Source organism: Cryptotermes secundus, unplaced genomic scaffold (assembly GCF_002891405.2).
Source record: "Cryptotermes secundus unplaced genomic scaffold, Csec_1.0 scaffold141, whole genome shotgun sequence".
In the NCBI taxonomy this organism is placed as follows: Eukaryota; Metazoa; Arthropoda; class Insecta; order Blattodea; family Kalotermitidae; genus Cryptotermes; species Cryptotermes secundus.
In genome coordinates this window covers 279,083-299,320 of record NW_019721759.1, presented here as the reverse complement: position 1 = coordinate 299,320, position 20,238 = coordinate 279,083, and the positions used below count along the sequence as shown (strand labels likewise).

The following is a 20,238-nucleotide window of genomic DNA, read 5'->3' as shown; positions in this document are numbered from 1 at the left end:
TTTATCAACATGCTTCCTGGCAACGACTCGTTCGTTTCCATTCGTTGTAACGGGAACGTGATTTCCGATCCGTTGCTCAGGAATGGGCGTCTGCTCCGGCTCCACTATTCTGACTTTCAGTCGTCGTGTCGCAATATAGAGATTAGATATTATTTCACGGACGTAAATGTAAGTTGAGCCGGTCACGGTAGCTGAGCGATCTAAGGCATGTACTGTCTTCGCTCTCTTGGAAACCGGGATCGTGGGTTCGAATCCCACTCAGGACATGGATGTTTATTTTGCGTGTGTGCGTTTTTCTGTGTTTGTGTACAGGTAGAGGCCTTGCGACGAGCTGATCACCCGTCCAAGGAGTTCTACCGAATGTGTAAGATCTAGAAAAACCGAAGTGAACGGAGAAGTTCATGGAGGTAGGCCTAGGCCCACTGGGGCTTAGTGCCAAGGGGGAAAAAAAAGTAAGTTGAATGGGCTCAGAGAGTTTCAGAATTGGCAGCCAAGAACAAATTTCGCCAGAAGTCGCATCATACACGCATTTAACTTCTGCGAATTCAACCACACTCAACGGTAATTAGATCCGCAATTTTGTTTTTACGCGCCGCCTTTAGAGGGTAAGCCCCTCGTACGAAGCAATTCCACTCAAGTTTCTGTGACGTAACATGTTGAAAGACCTTCGCCTTATGCTGTCTGTGTATGTGTACCCTGCGAGAATAACGAAGACATACGAGTATAAGTTCGTATAAATGAAAGTGTAGTGATGCAGTTCGGCGGGTCAAGTAGAGCCGAGAGGTGACATAAAATTCTGAACTTATTTAACGAGAGAATTTGTTGCCATGTTTAGATGTCCCAACTTATAGAAAGGGAAACACGTCTGCACTTTCAAACTGACAGTAAAGTAGATAACATGGAAACTCAATGATTCATATTAGAAACTAACATTATGAAGCATAAGGTTAGAAAAAACTTCAGAAGACCAGTCCAAGTCTGAGGCCTTGTTAACATTTGGTAATACGCTCTTTTTACCAAGCGTTGTCAACAGTCTTACCAACGCCCAAGATCAAGGACCATCCTTTATCGGCTGTTTGCGAATGCTTATTCAACATCGTAACGGCACCCACCACTAAACTTGTTCTCACACACCGACGGAAGAAACAGAGTGTTCACAGTAGACATCTTCAACCCTTACTCCTCCACAAACAAGAAGTCCATTGAGCGTATTTGGTTGAACAGGAGTAGGTAAAATTTTGCCTTTACGTATTTCAGGCCATCAAAAGGCACAGTCAATACCGTAAAGAATTACTTACTTCCTATTACAATTGCTATCTTCAATTATGTTGTAAATTAAGTGTGTTTGAGAACAGAATGCTAAGGAGAATATTTGAACCTAGACGGTAAAGTTATCCCTGTAACAGGCCGTGGAGGCCCATAGGGTTGTGAGACGTCGAGGCTCCAAAATTTTCTAGACAATCGGCTAACAAATGACCGTAAGTTTATCAGCCTTACGCACCGGCCGCCCTTTACCCCCAGGAAGTTTCCTAGTATTCGTTTCTGTTAGAGGCTGACTCGACCCCAGGGCCATAGTGCGGCTGGAAGGGTTAGGTCAATTGGATTTATGCATAGCAAGTCCCGTACAGCAGCATAGAATTTCTTTCCAGTGCTCTCTGGATTCATGAATTCATAGGTGGTATATTTCTCTACGGCCGATCATAGTGGCCGCGCGGACTAAGGCATGAACTGTGTTTGTGTGTTCCTGTGTAGGTAGCGGCCTTGCGACGGGCTGTCCCCCGTCAAGGAGTCCTGATTAAGAAACTGAAGTGAAACAAAGGGTTTCAGGGATGCCCTATGCTACAAAGTGGGAGCAATAGGAAAGAGAGATATATCTCTTTATATTGCTTCACTCATCTGCATCCCGAGTGCACTCTCCGGAACTTTTCAATTTCCTAGTGTTCACTGGTCTGAAATGACGTCATTCATTACAGGTTGGTTGTTTTGGTGACTGTTTTTAGTAACGTTTCCATCATCCGGAGGGGTCGGTAAATGGAAATAATTGTGAAATACCCCGCTTCGTTTCTAGGTATGCACCATCCCATCAACGAGCTCTGTAAAGCATTGAGGCCATTCTGAATGTACAACTAGGACGAGTCCTGCTTAATAAAACCAGGAAGAATAGACTTAAAAGTATCTGAGTTTGAACCGTAAGGGATGTTGCTAGATCTCGTATATTTTCACGGCGGTGACTATGCAATGTCTCCTGGGATGTGACGCCGTGTAGTCAGGTACAAGTTTACCAACATTTGTATGATTTGAGGTTATCTCAGTGGTGCTTACTTGGCGTTCTATCTTTTGGACGATAACGTTATGTAGCCCTTTGAAAAGTCAACTGACGTTACGGGCGAACATGTCGCTTCCGTTTTTAGGATTGAAGAGTAACCTTGCTGCCTCCTTCATGCTGATTTCTTGCTTGGCTTGCTCTACAACCCTGATGATGGAGGTGATATGTCCTTCAACGGACTACATGCGGTATATACCAGAAGCTAGAACTCTTCTCCGCCAGAGTCTGTTTTGGCGGGTTATTTTGTGACTCTTTTCAGTATGTGGTCTATATAGTGTCGACTGCTAGAATGGAAAGGTTTTGTAGGGAAATGGCCGTGGCATATTCGAGGTATTATACCGTCATTTGCTTGGACGGATTCAGGGAAAACCACGGGAAAACTCAGGATATTCTGTCTCCCGATCGAGATTCGAACCAAGCACCTATCATATGTCTCTACAGCGTTTTTAACAAACCAAGCCGCTTGGTCAACAGATGTTTCGGTAAAGATACTGCCTCCACCTTCACGGTCGAAGAGTCCGGCAATCAAAAAGACACAAGCAAATTTGGGTTGATATTTTTGACGCAATTTTCGATTTTGAACACAGTCAGTACTTTGCTCCGAAACGTCGATAAACAATACGCTATAGGACGTCACATTTGACAAGATAGTGCTTTTCGTAAGGAAGGTGCTCGTAAAATCTAAACAACTCCCTAATTACATGGAGCAGAGTGTTTCTTGAGGAAATAGTAGTCGTTCAGGTAGTCAAACAATTCCCGGCAGTTACGAAACCGGAAGATTCATCATCGTGTTCACAAAAGCTTCCATAGCAAGATAAATGCAGTCCATATCATTACTTCAAATTTTTTTTTAATATTCATTTAAATATTATCATTTTATATAGGCTTATATTTTCTAAAAGGTTTCTTTATTCAGGTCTTCCGAATTTTTATACGAATTTATTTTCCGTGCGTACTACATATGCAGTCAATGTAATCCCCTTCGATTTCAGCTCCTACTAAAGTTTGGAGAAGGAAGCCCTTATTTCTCGTAAGATCAGATTACTAAAAAACTATGAAGCAGACTGCGTGGTATTGCCTTCTATTGCGAAAGTAAATGGACGACGCCTAATATTAGTATAACAAATCAACCTTTACCACAAATCGTTCAGAAAATAATTTATAACACTGTTTAAACATTTATGATCATCAGAGAATGAGCCCGACAATACAAAACAGTCTGAAATGGAGTTCTTTATTTTTCTTTTTCTTTTTTCGAATTCTCAATTTCACGAGGCTCGTATAACAACCAAGTTCGCCATCTGTCTCTGTCGTTCTACATCTCTTGCCCCCTACACCCCTCATTTCCGTGTGTCCTCTACGAACCTGTTATTCGTATCTTGATCTGTGTCTTCCTTGTTGTCGTCTTCGTTCTGTTTCCCTGGATACAGAACTGCGTTATACGAAAACTTAGTGACAAAATTCAAAGACAGACTGCATGTTTCCTTGAGCAGTAGGCTGGGACGAAATTATTTTTAAGCACAAAGTAAGTATGAGAATTACCATAAAATAAACTGAGGCAACAACAAAAAAATTGGCATCGTGCACGAAGCACTTCTCCGTGCCAATCAAATTGGCATCTAGCCCCAGCAAGAAGGGCATTACGATGATTGCTCCTAAAACTTACAAAGACACGAAGAAAGAAGCAGATATCTGTGCTGTAACATAACCGTTAACAGACGTACAGCATATTTGTGGTACCACCCTACGTTCTATTTAATAGCTACGCTTAAAAAGATTTATAGGGTTCTATCATGAAGAAAATTGTAGGATTTGAGGTTTTCACGGCGGTGACTTTGAAGAATGCTGTCTTCTGGGATGTGGTGCCCTGTAGATAGTATGTAAACCGACGTTTCGGAGGAACGTATCGCCTCCATCTTCAAGTTATAAAAATTCGCGAGCGAGGAACCAGTGTGAGCAGGTGGCTCACGTCGGTTTGCGCCAATATCTACACGGCGTCACATCCAAGAAGACGGCCTTCTTCATGAAGCAAATTGATCGTTAAATTAAAAAGAATTATGAAAACGGTCGTTATACTACAAAATCAGATATCTGAGACTAACGAATTAAATAATGATAAGCGATGATAACGGAAAGTGAACAGGATGAGTCACATTAACGAGAAGCTACATTCTTGTTATAGAGAACTACTAAAATCACCTGATGATCGCATCTTCATATTATGAACCTCAAAGTGTAATGAACATAACGAAAACGAATATATACATTTTCACAGCTACTACTGATTGATAAGTCAGTATCGATTTTCGGTATTGTTGATGCAATGCTCGTAAATGTTTTCCGGTCTAGAAAACCGAAATTAACGGCCATGGGAATCCGTTACGCTGACCACGCGACACCCTCTATCCGCTAAAGTTGGCACTAACTTCGCCGACAAGCGGCGGTCGCTCGGTCGGTATAGTTCCTTTGTGGACTAAAAGATACGGAGATTGTTTTTGTTTGTTCGTAAATTTTTCGTGGGATACGTGGTTACCGCCAGAGTGTCATGTTACATTCACATGTTCTTTATTCATATAACATGTTCGGGCCTCACATGGCCATCCTTAGGTATGCCATGTTGTAAGTTACTTCACTGTATTAAATTCCTGTAGAAGGAAGTAAGAAAACAAAATAGTAAAGCTATACCCGTAACAGGCCGTGGAGGCCCCTAGGGCTGTGAGCCGTCGAAACTCCAACATTTTCTACGCAATCGGCTCACAGAGGGCGGTGAGTTTTCAGCCTTATGCGCCGGCCACCTTTTACCCACAGGAAAATTCCTGGTATTCATTTCTGCTATAGGCTGAGTCGATACCAGGGCCATAGTGCGGCTTGAAGGATTAGGTCCACTGAAAAATTCAAAGACATCGGTAATCGAACCCGTGACCGTCCGGCTTATAACATAACGCCTCAACCAACTACGCTGCCGCATTTTCCCCCTGTCGAAGGAAGTACCAATTAAAATTGTTTGAATGTTGAAAGTTAAAAGATTAAAAAATATTTCAAATACGTTTAAAATTGAAGTTGAATAAATTCAAGTTCTCCGGTTTTGAGGATGAACACTGTAACGCACTTGTCTTCTCCGCGTATCCGATTTAGCTTTTTGTTGTCGATGCCTCTTGTGTGCTGGCGTTCTTGACGGTGGACAAAACTGCCCTTTGTGTGTTGTGATTGATGTGTCTCGTCATATGTAGCTTTTCTGTGCAAGTGTGTTGCATCAGCGTGGTGTCCATGGTTGGTGGGCGAACACTACCAACTCCAATAGCATTACATCAAAAACGCACTGTCGCCGGCAATTAGATAAGCAGGATAAACGCATGATGGAAATTGCGTTTGGTCACCAGCATGCTGATGTTAGTGAAATTTGACTCCAATTAACCCTTTTGAGCACAACTTCATAAAGACACATGAGGAGTGGAATTAACGCTTTAAAGCCCAGTGATTCAAATGCACCGCTTACTTTAAAACACTTAACACTGCGTTCTGCCCACAGTGTGTGTTTGCATGTTGCGTATGGTTCTCGCGTTACGCAGCGATTATTCCCCTAAACAGCATTAACCGGCTGATTTTTGTTGTGGAGACGGAATGTGTTTCCTGTGAGGTACAAACTGAATTTTTATAAGTTATTTAGAAGAAATCAAGTTTTAAAGGGTCCCATGTGGAGGCGGGGACGAATACCTCCACCATATCTCTGCGAGTTGTTGTAGGAGGGGAAAAGGGAACCCAGTGCCTGAGGGTATAACGGACCACCCTGTTCCTGGGGGATACAAATACGGGAATCTGGTTCTTCAGGTTCGGGGAGTCTCGAATCTGATGCAGTAAAATGTGGTTATGAGTTCCGGGGGGCTTGGACCTGAGAATGACTGCGCTGGCGAGGTCCGGCAGCGATTGTAAACGACAGATAAATCCTCTCGTCAGGTAGGATGTTACATAAGGACTATAACTAGAAGTATTCAGTTGGGAAATAAAATTACTGGTCGTGAGTCTCAAGGGGCGCGGCGCCTAGACGAACTGACTGGCAGTAAACAGCCAGTTGTAAAGTTACGCTGACACGAGTTTTGAAGCCCAAATGGTTCTTAATCGCGTCATTAGATGGAAGCCAACTACTCAGTTTCACGCTCTAGCCGACTTACACTCAGAAAAAAGTTACCTTGGTGCACATTAAACTGGAGGCGCCGCGGGTTACCAATCTACCTCTACTAGGTGCAGAGCAGAGAAGTCCCTATCCTTAACTGGAAACAGAATTCTGGTCGTCCAGCTGTTAAGTAGTCACTTGGCCGCGCCATAGCTCAAGCGGTTAGTCGCTGGCTTCCCACCGCGACGGCCCGGGTTCGATCCCGGGTCTGGTTAAGTGGGATTTGTGGTGGACAAAATGGCGCTGGGGCAGGTTATCTCCGAGTACTTCGGTTTCCCCTGCCAATCTTCATTCCATCAAATTCTCCATTATCATAATCACCCAGGGCAGGCTACAATAGGCCAATCAGTGGCCGCCGTGCCGAGTGGACCCAGGTGGACTATTTTTAAGTAAGATGACTCAACTGCAGAGGTTCCTTTGTATCGAATTATGAATGCAGGAAGATTATCCTGAATGTGGATAGGTAAGGATCGGGAAGGACGGAGAACTAGAGAATCACAAAAGACGTGAGTCATGACAGAAGAAGAAGGACCGAGATTTGAAACAGGCATATCCTGTAGGACACAAGGTTCTCAGAAAGGTGGTTATGGAGAGTTCTACCTTCTGAGATATTTGCTATGTTTGCTACCTGCTTCATGATGGTTCCTTACTTGGCTTATTCTTCGACATTTAAGATGGAAGCGATATTATCCTCCGAAACGTCGACTGATTTTCAACGGACTACACGGCGTTATATCCTAAAAGATGGAACCCATCTCCTGAATAAGAGCAAAATATTACAGCTGCTAGGTGAAAATCTATAAATTAAAGCCTTTTTTTAGAGTTTATTTTTCATTTGTTCTACCAAATACGCTTCCAGGCTTGTTTCTGCTCACAGGTACATTGCTGTAACACTGCATCCTGGACTGTCTCTCTGCCCGGTATAGAAATAACAAGACAAAATATAAGCACAGCCTAATATTCAAGGCACGTTAAAATATTTCATCTCGAGGTTTTCTCTGTTCAGTTTTTCATCTGCATATATATACATATATATATGATACATTATTTTACTTATAGTATATTTTGAAAATAAATATTTGTAAAACTAAAGGGGCACGCGATTGCATAGTTAGTTGACGCACTATGTTACATCCGGGAAGGGCGCGGGTTCGAGTCAAAATGAGGTGGACTTTTCAATTGACCTAATCCCTTCAGCCGCATTATGGCCCTGGGGTCGACTCAGCCTCTAGAAGAAATGAGTACCAGGAATCTACTTGGGGGGGAGGGTGTAAATTGTGTTCGGCCCGTAAGGCTGATAACCTTATCGCCATCTGTGAGCCGATTGTCTAGAGAAAATGTGGGAGCCTCGACGTCTCACAACCCTATGGGCCTTCACGGCCTGTTACAGTGATAGCTTTACCTTTACTTTAATAAATGAACTTTAAACGATGATTCACGTGGTGTAGATATCAGAGTCCCCAACAGTTTAAATTGTAAGACTGTGTCGGCGTATTCCCTTCACATTGTCATTCATTCATATTTCTTATTGCTCCCACTTAGAGCACAGGGTATCTGTGAAACCCTTCGTTTCATTTTAGATTCTTAATCTTCAGACAGTCGGTAGGACCCCTTGGACGGGGCATCAGCCCGTCGCAAGACCGCTATCTGCAGAGAGGACAACACAAACACAGAAGAGGTGTAGACAAACATCCATGCCTCGCGTGGAGTTCGAACCTAAGATCCCAGTGTTTGAGCGGGCGAAGACAGCTCGTGCCCTAGACCAGTGTTTCTCAACCGCCGGGCCCCGGCATTAATTACACCGTGCCCTTGTCTGATAACAAAAGAATTTGCCTGGCCGCGGTCTCGCAAAGGTCACTGTGACCTGCTCGTATTATCAGGTGTTACGGAGTCAAGTAATGGGATTTTTATGACTTTGTTCCCATAGGAACTCTAGTGTGCTTCCGTCAGTGGAGTGGACAAACGGCGAAATGTTTTCATAAACGCATTTGGGTCTTTCTGTAAATGTGCTTTATTTTTGTTCATTTTTAACCAGGACCGAATTTTGTGAAAACAGCTCCCCAATATAAATAGCGTATTCGGTACATCGACTGGCTGCGAGTTGAAAGACCGAGGGGTCGGAGTTCAATTCGCTAGAGTCAAGAATTTTTTCTTCTTCATGCCGTCATGACCGGTTCTGGGACCCACCCAGCCTCCTATCCAGCGGATACTGGGGGGTTTTTCCCCGGGGGTAAAGAAGCTGGGGCGTGAATCTGGCCACTCATCTCCAGCTAGTGCCGAGGTCAAGAAAATATGGATCTATATATCCACTCCTGCATATTCTCTCATGGCGTAGTGCTTAATTAGTTAGGCATAGAAACAACTTTACTCCCCAATATAAATTGTCACGGAAATCCATCCAGTGTGAGAGGAGCTGTTTAAACACAGAAATAAAGAAGAACAGAGAGACAGACATGACGAAGCCAATATGTAAAAGCCAAAGTGTGATTTCTATTTTAATGCATATCCACTCACAGGATTTGGAGGGTACAGTGACGCGTGGCGACCGAGAGAAAGCAAACAGCCCGCCTACTCCGACGACAGACATTTGCCTTGGGTGGCGGTGCTGCACGTCACAAATACAATTTATACACAACTCTAACAGACCGACACTTCGCACATGAATAACGTTTTGAAGATGACCCGTCATACATGTAGAAGGTTTCCACCATGCGTTTGTTTAGACGTGCCAATCTCTCATTCCACCTCATCAGCAGTTGGATATTTGCCTTTGAGGATCAGAGGTTTCGCTATGTGGCCATGTTTAAATTAAAATCTCTTTGCCAGTGGCACATTACTTTATGTTTAGACGCTTTAGTGTCATGCTTTTGATATTAGTTTTGCTCTTTGGTTTGTGTCTTTTGTGGCTGTGGACAGTTTTGCGACGTTACAGAGGTATACGTTGCATCCATCGTCAGGGTCTATTATTATTATTATTATTATTGGAGGGGGTGGGTTTCCCCATGCGCCGCGACCAGTGATCTATTGTACGTCCCCCTGTGATATTCTACCAGTCTCTATACCCTACCGGTATTGGTGCGTGCCTTCAGTCCCGACTCAGCCAGTGAGTTCGGCCTCTACTGGCTCAGCGGTATCTAGATGCTCCCCCCCTCTACCAGAGGCGTTAGAGACTATTGTTGGGCGGGAAATGTCCTTATAATTTGGCTCAGAGGCCTCCTTGAGACATGAGGTTCTTTTACGTGCCGTAAAGCTACGACACGGGACCCACGGCTTAAAGTCCCTCCCGGACCTCCGCCGGGTGTGTATATATATATATATATAGAGAGAGAGAGAGAGAGAGAGAGTATGGTTCCAACAGATCTAGGGAGGGAAGGGTTGAGATCGGAGCCAGTGAACTGGCGAAATATATACCAGGCCAAACACACATATATGCATAAACACTCAATGCGATATTGAAGATGGAAGAAACATGTATCTAAAAAACAGCCCACATCTACGCGGTACAAAGACCAAAGAGAAGTCCTCCCTCTTTCATATGTCTCTGAGGATTAGAAGGAAACCAAAATTGAACTGTGTACAAGAACAAATGTAATTTGCTTCATCCTAGAGTCAAGCAAGTTAGCTTACGCGGTAACGATTTTCATTCGTGTCCGATTGGTGCCCTTTTAGAATTTATTCCGGGAACTGGCTCTCCTTAGGTTTTTCACGCATGGATATGATTCATCTGACTCAGGATAGAAGTCACTAACGGGCTTCTGTTAACACTGTAATGAATCGTTGTTTTCCATAAAACGCTGCGATATTTCTGAGTAGCTGAGAGGCTGCTGGTTTCCCAGGTAGGACCCAGCCTCAAGGCGTTGCTCTTGCCAACTCGGATTGAGAACGTCTGGACCCTGTCAAACCCGAAGCATGTCAAGGGTGACTAAGTGATGACGTCACAGCAACGCAAGTAGCCTACGTCACGTGCCCGGAAATACTCTGGGCGCACACGACTCTGCAACACCGGAAACAGAATATCTTTAGCCTCAGTCGAAATGTGTTTAAACTGAACATACGCGTGATTCATTTTCATATTTAAAATGAAGAGAATATTAATGGCACTGCCTTTTAGGACATGATACCATGCAGTCCGACAAAAGTTCACCGACGTTTCGGCAGGTGTTACTTGCATCTTCGGGGTCGAAAAGTACTCCCAGGAAATAACCAGTGGCTACCCTTCCTTCTTGATCTTTCTGGTCATTCTCTTGGCTTACTCTTGAAGACAGACATTAGTAGGTTCCCTGAAACGTCTACATATCATATATACCTGATGATGACTCTATGAGGCCGCAACATGTTGGTGAATCTACATGGGGACATGGACTAAGTGGTGATACGTCCAATAAATCTGCGAAGCTGAATTTGAAGGATGTAATGCTTGTGTGTGTGCCGGTCACGGTAGCCGAGCGGTCTAAGGCATGCACTGTCTTCGCTCGCTCGGAAGCCTGGATCGTGGGTTCGAATCCCACTCAGGGCATGGATGTTTGTGTGCGTTTTTTTTGTTTTTGTCTACAGGTAGAGGCCTTGCGACGAACTGATCACTCGCCCAAGGAGTCCTACCGTATGTGTAAGATCTAGAAAAACCGAAGTGAACGGAGTTCATGGAGGTAGGCCTAGGCCCACTGGGGCTGTAGTGCCAAGGAAAAAAAATGCTTGGGGAATGACTAGTTTGCTAGCTGGTAACTAATTGTACCCCACTGTGGGTGGATGTGATCCGACAGCCGTGATGGAGGCAACATACTATGACATGACCGAAACAAATATCCTGCGAGCTCAGGAGCTGAGAGACGATAGTTCTGCCGCTGAGCTAGCGCTCAGGAGCGCTCGTAGTTCTGCCACTGAGCTAGCTCTCAGGAGCGCTCGTAGTTCTGCCGCTGAGCTAGCTCTCAGGAGCGCTCGTAGTTCCGCCGCTGAATTAGCTCTCAGGAGCGCTCGTAGTTCTGCCACTGAGATAGATCTCAAGAGCGCTCGTAGTTCTGCTGCTGAGCTAGCTCTCAGGAGCGCTCGTAGTTCTGCCACTGAGCTAGCTCTCAGGAGCGCTCCTAGTTCTGCCACTGAGCTAGCTCTCAGGAGCGCTCGTAGTTCTGCCGCTGAGATAGTTCTCAGGAGCGCTCGTAGTTCCGCCGCTGAGTTAGCTCTCAGGAACGCTCGTAGTTCTGCCGCTGAGCTAGCTCTCAGGAGCGCTCGTAGTTCTGCCGCTGAGATAGCTCTCAGGAGCGCTCGTAGTTCTGCCGCTGAGCTAGCTCTCAGGAGCGCTCGTAGTTCCGCCGCTGAATTAGCTCTCAGGAGCGCTCGTAGTTCTGCCACTGAGATAGATCTCAAGAGCGCTCGTAGTTCTGCTGCTGAGCTAGCTCTCAGGAGCGCTCGTAGTTCTGCCGCTGAGCTAGCTCTCAGGAGCGCTCGTAGTTCTGCCACTGAGCTAGCTCTCAGGAGCGCTCGTAGTTCTGCCACTGAGCTAGCTCTCAGGAGCGCTCGTAGTTCTGCCACTGAGCTAGCTCTCAGGAGCGCTCGTAGTTCTGCCACTGAGCTAGCTCTCAGGAGCGCTCGTAGTTCTGCCACTGAGCTAGCTCTCAGGAGCGCTCGTAGTTCTGCCACTGAGCTAGCTCTCAGGAGCGCTCGTAGTTCTGCCACTGAGCTAGCTCTCAGGAGCGCTCGTAGTTCTGCCACTGAGCTAGCTCTCAGGAGCGCTCGTAGTTCTGCCACTGAGCTAGCTCTCAGGAGCGCTCGTAGTTCTGCCACTGAGCTAGCTCTCAGGAGCGCTCGTAGTTCTGCCACTGAGCTAGCTCTCAGGAGCGCTCGTAGTTCTGCCACTGAGCTAGCTCTCAGGAGCGCTCGTAGTTCTGCCACTGAGCTAGCTCTCAGGAGCGCTCGTAGTTCTGCCACTGAGCTAGCTCTCAGGAGCGCTCGTAGTTCTGCCACTGAGCTAGCTCTCAGGAGCGCTCCTAATTCTGCCACTGAGCTAGCTCTCAGGAGCGCTCGTAGTTCAGCCAGAGCGAGTTTTCGCTACTGATCAGTCTTAGAGTAAAAAAGAAAACAAGGAAGCAAGAACAAAAGCAAACAAACAGAAAAGAACAAGCAAAGGAACAAGGATAAAATGGAACAAAACGCCAACAATACTAGAGGCCGAAACAGATGATTCGCGTAATCCATGGAATGATGATTATGAATATTTGTACCGAAACAAATTGTTCCACAAACGAAGGTGTATTTTTTTAATGAATGAATTTGTTCATGTGGAGACCTAAGAAAAACAATAAAGTTTCCTTCATTGTCTATCAATATTATCCATTTTCCTCTGTTCTCTTGCTCAAAATGGGACGACTGCGGGTTGTTCAACGACGGAGTAAGTAGCTCAGACTACACAGTGTCGAATTGCAGAGTCATTAGTGAATAAGACACTAGAAGCATTGGGTAATGGCCTGAACTGACATACCGAAACCAGAATAGCGGGTCTCGGAACTGAGACATGAACACGGAACCTACAGAATACGATCTTGCAGTTTCACTCTCTCATCCGTGACATCCATGACTGTGACAGAGGTACAATGAACGTTGCCGGTCACGGTAGCCGAATGGTCTAAAGTATGTGTGTGTGTTTGTTCTGTGTTTAGGTATAGTCCTTGCGATGAGCTTATCACTCGTCCAAGGAGTCCCACCGCCTGTAAATTTATAAAAAAAAAAAACCCTCGAGGAAGGGATTAAGTAAGTAAATAATGAATGCTGTAGCCGATTACAGTGGCCAAACGGTCCTAGGTAGGTCGCACACCGGCATGCGTCAAGACACGATGTCTGCGACATGACGCAAAATAATGAGCATAGTTGAAAAGAATGAGATTATGAAAACCGCCGCACACCGGTCTGAGTCATGATTCTGACGTCAGTTTCATGCTGACGAATCACGAATGAAGCAAAACGGCGTCTTTTGTCTCATGTCTTGATGCTCGTCTTGACGCAGTTGGTATGCGGCCGCCCTAAGGCATGGACTGTCTTCTCTCGCTAGAAGGTTGGGATCGTGAGCTCGAAACCCACTGGAGGCATGAATATTTATGTGCGTTTACTCTGCGTCTGTTTTGTCCTTGCAACGTCATGATCCCCCGCCTAAGGGGTCCTACCGGCTGTGTACCTAACTACAGAATTAAAAAAAGGTCAAGGCCAACAAAGGCTATAGAGTCATTGATGAATAAAGGAATGTGTGAATGAATGAATGAATGAATGAATGAATGAATGAATGAATGAACCTGTGTGACTGGAATTACTGCTGAACTATCAGAGCTGAACGTACTGCGTGCCTTACCCAAATGATTCACTTCAGGAAAGTAATCAGTGTAATTAAACCAATGGATTTGCGCGTTCAAGCCGCGGTCTCCTCAAATCCCTGGGTTAGCTCGTTCCATTTGGTACAGATTAACTGCAACCTATCGTTATAATAGTTATCGATCCTTAATTAAGTAGCGATCCGGCAACCATGCTGAAACAGGGTTGCTCAATGTGGCTAGCGTCAAGCGAGAAGGCTATTAGTATGAATTATCTTAATTGAACATTAATAAATAATATTTTTAGCAAAACTTTTTTTTTAAAGTTTTATGAAAATCGGTGCGTAAAATGTCACAAAACTTCTTTGAAATTCCATTCATTCCATTGCTTGGCAACGCATTTGTCTAGCTGCATGTGCGTTATTTGCAACGCTGTCAGCATCTACACCATGAAAGATGACCGTTGAATTCAAAAGAATTTTGAACCGTTCGAGGCCTAATTTAAGCAATCTTCCCGGAATTTTCCTGGAGGGACTGAGAGAAACCAATAAATGTCGCAGTTGGAAAGGCTAGTATCCCAAATGAGATTCGAAATGAGGGCTTCTGAATATGAATCCACAGCCTTACAACTTGGCCACCTTGTCCGGGTCACTCATCATCACCATTGGCCCGACAGTCCTGTGTGGACTCTGGTCTTCTTCAGAGGCTTCAGGGAGTCTTCTCTATTCTTCCAGTTCAGCGCTGCCAGGGCCCTGATATCCCTGATCACACCTTCCATCTCAGTTTGGGCCTTCCAATTTTCATATTCCCTTCAGGTCTGTTGTTCGGGCTCCACTCTGGTTATATTACTGCTGGAGATGCATAACGTTAGTCGTGGTTTCATTAGTAGGCAGAAAACAAGTGGACGGATCAAAATACTTGCCCTCATATCCTCTTCCCCCGCAAGATATTGTCACGTATCCGGGGTCTGCGTGACTAATGAAACGGGTTTTGGATGGGGTGACAGAATTTATTGATCACTCCTTGTACAGTCACTCGTAATCACAATTACAATAACTCACAATAAAACTGCAGCCAAAAACTTCTTCTCCCTCCATTGTGATTCTGATCCTTGTCAACTCTGTATCCGACATATTTCATCTTCTTCCGACGGGACACTCCGCTGGAACTGTTCCGACTTCCAACTGAACTGTTTATTGTTGACTATAGGATTCTGATGATGGTGTATAACACACAGAGATATTGGGTTTTCCGACTTTATCCATCGTCCTGGTTTTTAAGATAACTAAGAAAAACATGACGTTTCGGAAACTGGATCTGTTTCCGTCCTCGGGTGAGGGAAAACACCTATTCTGTTGGGTCCCTTAGAAAGAGCTAGCCTCGATCACTGGATCCAGTTATCTTAAAAACCAGGACGATGGATAAAGTCCGAAAACCCAATATCTCTGTGTGTTTATTGTTGGCTTCTCCTTATATAGCCTGTAGTTACGATCCGTAAGTGGATAATAAATCCATTCACCAATCCAAACCCCATTAATAGTCACCAATACATGCTTTTTTATTTTATTATTATGCTTCTTTACAATCTACATCATTACAGAGTATTAAGTAAATGTGTTGTAGGTGGTTAGCTTGCAAGGGAAACATCCAGTGATGTTTCTTGGAGTCTATTTCATTGATTGGTGATGTCTTGGGGCCATGTTCTGTTCAGTCTTCTTGTCACTGAACCGTTGGTGTATAGCTCTTCTATTAATTCGTTGTCTTTTTTACAGTTTGGTTTTTGTACCTTTCAGCCTTTCTTAGTATTTCATTTTTGACGAAGGATATCTTTAGGTCGTTGTGGAGTGTAAGGTTGCTCACATACCATGGCGCGTCTGCAACTGCCCTTAGTGTTTCTGATTGGAATCTCTGGATGGGATTGATTGTCGACGGCTTTGCACGTCTCCAGAGTTGAAGACCATAGGACCAAATAGGTTTCAATATAGCTTTGTACAGTAGTATAAACCAATACACGTGACAATATAAAATATTTATGAAGAAACCCGACGGAAAGCGACAATTTCAAAATTCAAAAAGAATATTTTATTAAGGAAGATATTGGACAAATCGGTTTTAAGGATGGGAAGAAATTTTAGCAGTTGAGGACTCGCTTAAGCTGTTAGCGGAATTGTATCTCCGGGCTCCGTTACTACACAGACTGCGTCTCATCACAAGACGAAGCAACCTCGCCAGAGACGTCGTGGAAACATTACGAATTGATTGCCTTTTAATAAAATAAACATATGAAAGTGCCTTCTCCATGCAAGACATAGGCGAGGTGGGTTGAGACGTCTCAAAGATGAACGTACACAACAGCTGTTACCTACCAGAAGCTAATATCAACAAATGACTAACACAGTTCAAGAAGGAAACCGAATGTGTGTGCCTACCTCAGACACAGTTAATATTTAGACAGAGAGATGGAAGAATGAGGGGGGCACATAGTTTATTGTTGTTGGATCTGAGTCCTCTCAGTGGTGAGTACAAGAGTACAACCTGCTGGGATGTGAATACACAAAAAGACTGAACAGTCTCATCACAGAAGGTATTACTCTTCGTTATTTGTTTCACAAGTGAAGAGTGGAACATATTGCCTTGTAAGGTAAATGTAAACCTGTCCCTGTGTTTAGTCACTAGAGTACTATGCCATGGCGACATATGGGGGAGTGGAGTTGTAGCTCCACCTTTCTTCACCTCCGCACTAGATGGAGGTGAGTGGTCAGCTTTATGCTCTTGCCGATTTACTCCCGGGGAAAGAGCCCCCAGTTGCGATTGGGTGGACCTCAGACTCGGTCTGGGCGCTGTGGAAAGTCAACCGACGTTTCACAGGAACATATCGCCTCCATATTCAGGGTTGAAAAGTAAGTGTACAGAGTATTACTATTACTGTATTAGAGTATTACTGTGAATTTTGAATTTTAAATTTTAAAATTAAAAATTTTTTAAATTTAAATTGAAGATTTTAAAAATACCAAAATTCAAAAATCAAATCGACGTACGTAAATTAACAAAGATTTTATACATATGTGACAAATATCAGCAAGGGAATTCTGATATATCGGGACCTATTAACAACGGATAAATGAACAATTAAGGAAGCTGGTATTTTTAAATTTTAAACTACGTGCAGTGTAACAGCTATGTGAGAGAAATACACCTGATGATGGCCATTTACGGCCGAAACATGTAGTGTAGAAGAAAAGAAGACAAAAGAACTACAACAAATTGTTGCACTTAGGACGGAGTTTGTGTCATACATTGTGTAGAGTGTAACAGGATGCTTAAAAATAATAAATAATAAATATTATATATATACACGAGTATATATATATAATACTACTGATTTGATGCGCTTGCGATCGTCATTATACAGGGCGCTAAATGAATCTGCTGGCTTCTTTCTTTCTTTGCTCTTAGACCCTGAAGATGGATGAGGTGTATTCCTCTGAAGCGTCAACTTTCCTCGAGAGAACGAAGAGCTGCGGTTTAGAAAGCCGTGCACTTAATATCATATCTGTTCGGCAACTTTCACAATACAAATCTATCACACACGGTCCAACCATTGTCACGTATTAACCCACGGGTACTACCCACTGCGACTGAACCCTAGTTGCACTGGAATTAATAAATATTCAGACACAAGAAAGTTTGTTGTCAGTATAAAACATAGAAACATGGAGATATAAGCCGCATTTAGCTAGCTAGAGGCCCTAATTTATTTTTTATTCTCAGACTTGGGTAAGACTCAGTCCCTTGGTACTCAGCCCGCAAATGCCCCGTTGCATCACCCGCGGTAGACAGACGAGAGAAAGAGAACACAGTGGAATTCAAACTGGCAGGCGAACACAAGGTCTCGGAGGAAATTTGCCACAGTGCACATTAAAAATCCCATACTTAATTCTGAGACTGAACCCGGAACGTTGACGTGAGGACGCGTCCAATACTCACCTTAGCTATGTGACGGCCAGTCGTGCTAAATACTTAAGTTCTGATCGAAATTACCGTCGATTTTTTGGTCTTTTCTATTCGAATCATCTCATTTGTGGCAATAATATATTTTAAATATATTTATAATTTATCATGACATTCGATATAAAATAAACTTGACTTGCATGTCTTAACAATGTTTTATACAATTATTGACTTTTTGAACGATTTACATTGTCTTTTTTATATATAAATGTTTCGGAGATTGAACTCTGTATCCGTCCTCAGGTAGAAACCTACTCAGTTAGGCCCAATCAATAGAACCAGTCCATATCTCTGGGTACCAGAACCAACACAAGACAAGATATATAAACCAAACACAACATAAACCATCAGTGGGAGTTAAGAAAATCATTACAAAACTTCAACACAGATGAGAGCTTGCTCCAGCGGCCAGAGTTAATAAAATCAGAGTGCCATCAGAACAAAAGAACGTCTCCTAGTTTTACATTTCTAACACAATAGAAGAATGAGTTCTAACAACTTTTAAAACGTAAGAAGAGAATACAATTTTCAAGAAAAAGAAATATGTGCAGCATCACTCAATTACGGACACTGCCACAAGCTAGAAGTTCTACTTACTCGAGAAAAACGTCGCTCTCACTTCGAGGAAGTATCAGCCGGGGTAACACCATGGCCTTCTTCCTCTTGGTCTTGAGTGTAGTGACGGAGCTGGTGAACTGGAGGAGGTCCGGCGGATGCGGACTGTGGGGGGAGAGGATGGTGAGCTTCCGATCTCCTCCTGGAGTGGCGAGGCTCAGATAAGCCCCTGTAGGCGGTGGCAGGGACAGGTGTTGCGGCACGGTTATCCTGCGTTCACCCGGGTTTATAATGCCCGCATACAACCCCCGACGTCTCTCTGCTGCTGTCATACTGGACTCTTCAACACCTGTTACTACTTCTTCACCTGACACTACTTTCCTTTTCCCCATCAGCCTTATTTCTTTCTCCAAGTTTTCTAAAGACCTAGCCTCAACCGAACTTGCCACAACTCTTCTCATGTCTCTTTCGGACGAGGTCAAGAAGCTCTGTCTGTGAGTGTGATGGACAGTGCTACCAGTAGATGAAGATGTTGCACTATTGCTCCGTAAACTTTCCATTGACTTCGCAGTTTCAGATCTGTAACCGCTACTACCAGTGGCTGTCAGCCACTGGCGACCTTCTCTTCCTATGGCTGATGTTTCGACAGATTTTGCAGTGGATAGTGTTCTTGCAGGAGACAACCCACTACCAGACACATCTGAAGCAGTGCTGCTAGACAACGGAGATGGAGATCTCGACAAGTGTCTCCTTTGCCGAATGTTTTCGTAATCTTCCTGTGAGGCTGAGAGGTACGTCATAGAGCACTTTGCCGTCACCGGGTTCTGGCTTGGAGCTGTCATATCCTTTGTATGGGATATTGTCGTCGCTGCTATACTCTGTGCACTAGATATAACTGAAACTTCCGGACACTCTCCAGATGAAGATGACAATAATTGGGAAGAACTGGTTCCAAACTTCTGTTTCTCTTGAGCTGAAGCTATGAAGGAACTCTTTGATGTCTGTTTCACTTTTGACGAAGACATTTCCTTCCGTTCTTCAGTAGCGATTCCCAAGATATCCTGCCCAGTATCTAAAGTATCCTTAGATCCTGCCTCACATGCCAGCATATGAGTCAGCCTGCCTTGGGATTTGCTTATTGCTGATTTCGAGCTTGAAGATGAAACGAAGTGTCGAAGGGTAGAACTCTGTAGGCTTTCTGAAAGTTGTTGCTTTTGAATCGTGGCTCGGTCACTTGAATCTGATGACGTGAGAGCAGACGATTTCCCAGAAGGGCTACTTCTGCTGCTTGAACTAGTGGCCATAGTGCGGGCAGAGAAAGATTGCTGAAACGAACCAACTTGATGTTTGGATGTTTCACCAGAAGCAGTTCTAACTTCCTCTTCCTCGTCCTTCATTGTTTGCAGTTAAAGTGTATGATAACTTAAAAATGTCAATATCAACGGATCTGAAAAATTAAAACGTAAAACATTACCAAAATTCCTAGAGGAACAGAAAGTTGAGAATCGTGGTATGACCGCATTCCGGATATTTTAAATACTTTAAATTAATATTACATTTAATTTGTGGATAAATTTGCCTACTATTGAAATAAAGTGTACGAGTTTTACTTAATATGTGATCATAATTCTACGTGGACATTTTATTTTGGCTGAAGAGAACATTTTGTAGTCTATGTAAGATTTGAGGCTTTCACGGCGGTGACTATGAAGAAAGCAGTCTTCTGGGATTTGGCACCGTGTATATGTGGTGTTAACCGACGTTTCGGAGGAACGTATCGCCTCCATCTTCAGGGTAGAAGAAAAAATATTAGAAATCTGCAAAGCGAAGAGACCGTGAGAACCGGTAAAAGCCGCCTGAAGATGGAGGCGATACGTTCCTCC

General features: G+C 43.9%; 1 protein-coding gene across 4 annotated transcripts in view; it reads right to left on the bottom strand.

Moving 5' to 3' along the window:
* LOC111875623 (cAMP-specific 3',5'-cyclic phosphodiesterase) overlaps positions 1-20,238 on the bottom strand; it is a 796,526-nt gene that overhangs the window by 523,871 nt on the left and 252,417 nt on the right. For 2 of the 4 annotated variants that reach the window (XM_023872004.2, XM_023872005.2), the window contains exon 2: positions 18,398-19,802. The exons of the other annotated variants lie outside the window; for them this stretch is intronic. In XM_023872004.2, the coding sequence (XP_023727772.1) occupies positions 18,398-19,752 (1,355 nt within the window). In that variant the 5' untranslated portion in view covers positions 19,753-19,802. The remainder of the gene's footprint in view (positions 1-18,397; positions 19,803-20,238) is intronic. 4 annotated transcript variants of the gene reach the window in all.